We start from the raw sequence: 5977 nt of genomic DNA, 5'->3' as shown, positions 1-5977 counted from the left end.
TATGTTTATTGCAGCACTGTTCACAATAGCAAAGATAGACTGGATTAAGAAAATGTGGCATGTATACACCCTGGAATACTATGCAGCCAAAGAAAAGGATGAGTTCATGTCCTTTGTAGGGACATGGATGAAACTGGAAACCATCATTCTGAGCAAACTATCACAAGGACAGAAAACCAGCCACCACATGTTCCCTCTCGTAGGTGGGAGTTGAACAATGAGAACACTTGTACACATGATAGGGAACATCACACACCGGGGCCTGTCATTGGATGAGGGGAGGGGGAGGGATAGCATTAGGAGATATACCTAATGTAAATGACGAGTAAATGAGTGCAGCACACCAACGTGTCACATGTATACATATGGAACCTGCACGTTGTGCATATGTACCCTGGAACTTAAAGTATAATAATAAAAATTTTAAAAAAATAAAAAATAAAAGTCAGTGGACTAAAATGAATAAGTATTTTACTGGTTCTAATATTGTTTTTCAGAGAGAAAAACAATAGGAGTGTAGAAGCAAAACAGTAAAGTAAGGAGTCTTTTTAACAAATGTTGCTGTAACAGTCTAATGTCTATATGCAAAAAAAAAAAAAAAATGGACCTCCACAGTCACCTCACACCTTATACAAAACTTTGTTCAAAATTGGTCAATATTGCACGTGTAGCATCTGTTGCCTGTTATCAGGATAGAAGTCCAAGCACTTCTGCCCACTGCATCTTAGTATGAGAGTCACCAAGAAAACAATGCAGTCAAGCACTGGATGGAACAAACCTTACTTATGTAGAGAAAAGACAAGAGTGAGATCAGAGTCAGTAGTAGGTGTCAGTCCCCCATGACCAGCAACTCCTTCCCAGAAGCTAATGCAGGAGCAGTTGACCAGGATGCACATCTCTTGTGCTGCAACAGAAGGACTCAGTCCCCTTCCTACAGGGTACAGATACAGTAGTGTGAGGTTGGCCAGGTGTCATATGACATACAACCTTTAATAAGTAGAACAAAAAAGTACATATTGAGTCTGAAATGGGGAAGGTATTCCCATACCAGGAAACAAGCCCAGCACAAGCTCTGAAAGATACTTTATGTCTTAGTAACCAAGTGTTCCAGGGCCACGGCCCATTCCTGGGCAGTTTAGTGTAGCTCAAAAGACTATAGCATGAGATTGCCTTTCCCAACAATAGAGCACAAAACTTCTAGAAAAAAGAAAAGGAGAAAATCTATGTGACCTTGGGATTGAAGATGAGTTTTTAGGTACAGAGGTTGAGTATCCCTTATCTGAAATGTTGGGACCAGAAATGTTTTAGATTTCAGATTTTTATTTTGGAATATTTGCATTATATACCTAATGGCTGAATATCCCAAATCCAAAAATCTAAAATTCAAAATGCTCCAAGGAGCATTTTCTTTGAGCATCATGTTGGTGCTAAAAAAAAGTTTTGAATTTTGGAGATTGTTGAATTTTGTATTTTCACATTTAGGATGCTCAACCTGTATTGCCAAAAAGCGCAGTCCATGAATCAAAGAAAAAGATACCCTAAGGATTATAAATCATGCTCCTATAAAGACACTTGCACACATATGTTTATTGCAGCACTGTTCACAATAGCAAAGATATTTTATCACAATTAAAAACTCACTTTGTGAAAAACATTGTTAAGAAAATGAAAAGTCAATCTACAGACTGGGAGAAAATATTTGTAAATTACATAGCTGATAAAGGACTTGTATCTGTTAAGAAAATGAAAACTCAGTCTATAGACTGGGAGAAGACATTTGTAAATTACATAGCTGATAAAAGACTTGTATCAAGAACATATATAGAACTCAATTCAGCAGTAACAAACAGCTCAATAAAAATGCACAAAAGATCTTAACAGACACTTCACCAAGGAACTTATGCAGATGGCAAGTAGGCACATGAAAAGATACTCAATATTACTTGTCATTAGGGAAATGGAAAATAAACCACAATGAAATACTACTGTGTACCTGTTATAATGGTAACACTGATGCCAAATGCTGGGAAGGATGCAGAGCAACAGGAATTCTCATTCATTGCTGGTGAGATTGCAAAATTATATGGCCACTTTGGAAGGTAGTCTTACAGTTTCTTATAAAGTTAAATTAGACTTACCATAGAAGTCAGCATTCTAGGATAATTTGCCAAAGTGAATTGAAAACTTAAGTACATATAAGAATCTGTACACAAATGTTTATAGCAGCTTTATTAATAACTTCTAAAACTGGAAGCAGCCAAGATGTCTTTCAGCAGTGGAATGGATTTAAAAAACTCTGGTACATCCAAGCAAAAGAATATTATTCAGCAATAAAAAGGAGTAAGAATTGATTCACAAAACAATGTGAGTGAATCTTAGCTGCATATTAGTCAGTGAAAGAAGCCAGACCCAAAAGCTTTGAATTTTATGATTCTATTCTTAGGATCTCTTGGAGAAGAGCCAATACTATGGGGACCGAAAACAGATTCGTGGTTAACAATCTGTTGGAGAGCAAAGTGGTTGACTAAAAGAGATGCATGGAGAAATTTTTAAGGTGAAAGAACTATTCTTTGTGGTACTAGAGTGGTACATACATGACTTTATGCATTTGTCAAACTTCACAGAGCTGTAAATCACAAATAGTGAAGCTTGATGTATGTAAACTGGGGGAAAAGGGCATCAAAGAGCCTATCACAGGATCAATCCCACGATAAAATTTATTCTCTTGACAAATGAACCCAGTTCTTACAAATGAGTGACATAACTGCTTAAGGTGATGGGGGCAGGGAGTGTCCTAAATTACTGATGATATTAAGTTCCAGGTATCTCTTGGAAGTTATCCCCTGTAGACAAGGGAGAACTACTGTACTGTTTTGTACTTAACCTGTATTCTAAATTTTCCACAATGAGTAGGTATTACTTTCATAATAAAAATGTTGCACTAATATTTTCATGGGACTGACCGACATCAGAGTGATATTTGGAACTTGAGTCAAAAGCTTTTAACTTAGGTTAAAACTTTTAAGAATTTTTCTGGATAACAAACTGCTTGTAATTAGTTTATATCTTAAAATTTAGATGCAACCATGTCTTCTTCAAATAACATAATTAAATTACTTGGCATAATCGTATATTGATTTAACATATATTTTGAAAAGTACAAAAAAATTACATAAAATACAAGTTTTGCTTGTCCCCAAAGAATGAGAGTAGCTGAAGATTTTAGTCACTGAATTTAAAAACCCTTTTGGAAAGCAAATAAGAAATTCAACTTTTTTGTCAGAATTATATGCCTTGTATTTTTCCTGAGAATATATAAGTATTAATACTACTTTTTTAAAACCAAACTGGCTCAGGTTAGATGTTTCAATAAATATTTATATCATAGTGGTATAGTCTCGACTTTTGGTGAGTGCCTTCTCTATGCTAACTACTTGATATACAACTTCTCATTAAATCTGCAAAACGATGTTATGTGATGTACATGGTATTAACCTGATTTTATAAATGTGGAAACTAAGGCTCAAAAAATTGAGTATTGAGTAACTTGCCCAGAGTTGCACATAATACGTATTTGGTAATTTTGTATTAAAATATTTGTAAATTAAATATTTTTTAAAATGCTGATACTCAACATTAAGTATGCTTTATGTGCAAACAATTGCTCATATATATATCACCCTAACTTCATACTTTCATTACAAGCTAATATAAATTATTTAAAAAGTGACATGAAATTTTAAGCAAACATTTATAGATTTCTGAATTCATTTTATGTCACTTTTAGGAAAGTTTTAAAACATCAGGCAGAGTTCTTTTTGCATACTTTACGTTTTTCTGATTTTAATTAGTGTAGGTTTCTAACTTATGTTTTAGTGTAATTGTGTCAGATGTTTAGTAATCATATTCTTGGACTTTTTCTGTTTCAGGCAGAAAATATCACTGTGACAAAGGATTTTAGGAGAGTGGAAAATGCTTATCACATGGAAGCAGAGGTACGTACTTATCCTAACAAATAATTGGAAGCAGCATGATTTTGTGGAGACATTTATTTTTATTCTTGAACTGGAATGGTGAAAATGCTTCTCATGATATTGATAGAAGATTATTTTTCTCAAAATCATGTTGGTGTTATATATCTATTTCAGCTTTTATATAAATTTAGTGAGATTTAAGAGAAATAGTTTAAAATGGAATAAAAACAGCAAGTGGGAAATAGCAGTTAATTGCCGCTAAATAAAATTTTAGTACTATCATCTAATGTGCAGGTAACACTACAGAAATCTCTTTTTAGATAAAAAGCAAATAAACAAAGTCATAACCTAAAGGATTTGAAATACTTTTCAGCAGTCTTTTTGTTTTGCAGTGCAATTTTACTGTATTGTGATAAATATTGTTTAAAATGAAAACCCTTTAACCTTTATACAAATTAAAAAATAAAACTATTTTCAGTACACTTAATTAATGACAACATTTAGTTCCTACAGCTGCCTATACTTTTTACTTATATTTAAAGATTCGATGGCCAGGATTTTGTGAAATCAGAGTATGTTCTAGTGGTGGTTAGGTTAAAGGACTGCTGTTTCTGATTCCAAACATTTTGGAGTATGTGCCTAGTCTATGTCACTTCCTTGAAACAGGAAACAAAGAGTGGAGTTATATTGAAATCTTGTATATCAAATGAGAGAATCTTTGTCTTTTGAAGTAGAAAATATCTCCATCACCTGTTTCTGTCTTCAGGCAGACAATATATTGGTTTTCTGACTTTAAAGAGGTGACCTTAGGTTCAAATCACTTAGGCCCAGATTTCTCAAAGGTCATATAACAAGAATTAGATTAGAAATTAGAACCCTGGGTTCTTATCTCTTGAGAAGCAACTTCCACAGTATTCTGTTTGTTGCTCCAATGCTTCCTGTAATCATTTTGTGATTTCTCCACTTAAAATTTTACTGTGTCAAGGAATTTTTAAATGACTCGTTATGATTTTGGGGATCCACTTGGCAAAACTTATTTTGTAGTAGTAGGAACTGAAAAATGCCTTTCAAAACAGTATGAAGAGCAGTCTGATCCAAATTACAGAGGTTAAAAGCTGGTAGTATGTTATAGTACTCCTCCAGTAATTATTACCTGTTAGCACTTCAGATTGTAATGAATATAAACAGGAGCAAGTTATCTTGGTTAAGTAGATTTATTAAGAAGGAACCAAGGGAATAATTGGAAAAAGAAAACAGTCCCAGAAACTACATAGCCAGGCTTCATGGAAAACTGGAACGTGTTTGAAACCACTGAGTTCTAGGAACTGACCTTTCAGATGCAGAAAGAGAGCATTAGAGCTGCTTGTTTTAAAACATGACTAAATGAGAGTTTGGCTAAACTCTGCTCCTCTTCCTTCTACTTTACTTACCTTTTTAATGTTTTATATTCAGATTTCTTAAGAGATAATCTGATTATATTTTCTATAGGGATTCCAGGTAGCCAGAATTTATATCATATCACACAGTCCAATAAATGATTGCCTTTAGGTCAGCACCAGCAGTCAGTGAAAACCAGAGTATTGGGATCACAAAATACAAAATGTACCAACCTAAGCATTAATAACAATGTGTGGCTTTATGGCTATGGATTTAGCAAACACTAAAACCTACTGTATAACACATACCAGTATTCTTAAGTACTGTTAAATATATGGAAGGAGATTAGATGGTTGGTAGACTCCTACAACTCAAGTGAAGAAAAGCAAATAACCTGATTTTAAAAATGAACCAAGGACTTGAATAGACATTTATCAAAAGAAGACATACAGATGGACAAAAGGTATAAAAAAAGGTGTTCAGCATCACTAATTACTTGAGACATACAAATCAAAACTATATTGAGCTATAACCTCACACCTATTAGAATGGCTATTATCAAAAAAGCAGAAGATTGGCTGGTCACGGTGGTTCATGCCTGTAATCCCAGCACTTTGGGAGATCGA

At 34.0% G+C, this 5977-nt stretch overlaps 1 protein-coding gene across 1 annotated transcript in view; it reads left to right on the top strand.

Annotated features, from left to right (window-relative positions):
* The window catches only part of IRAK1BP1 (interleukin-1 receptor-associated kinase 1 binding protein 1), a 39165-nt gene that overhangs the window by 17995 nt on the left and 15193 nt on the right, over positions 1-5977 (top strand). Inside the window, exon 2 of the mRNA XM_011953548.1 lies at positions 3930-3995. Coding sequence (XP_011808938.1) covers positions 3930-3995 — 66 coding nt within the window. The remainder of the gene's footprint in view (positions 1-3929; positions 3996-5977) is intronic.

This window comes from Colobus angolensis, unplaced genomic scaffold (assembly GCF_000951035.1).
Source record: "Colobus angolensis palliatus isolate OR3802 unplaced genomic scaffold, Cang.pa_1.0 Scaffold367, whole genome shotgun sequence".
Classification (NCBI taxonomy): domain Eukaryota; kingdom Metazoa; phylum Chordata; class Mammalia; order Primates; family Cercopithecidae; genus Colobus; species Colobus angolensis.
This window is presented reverse-complemented; position numbering and strand designations above follow the sequence as displayed.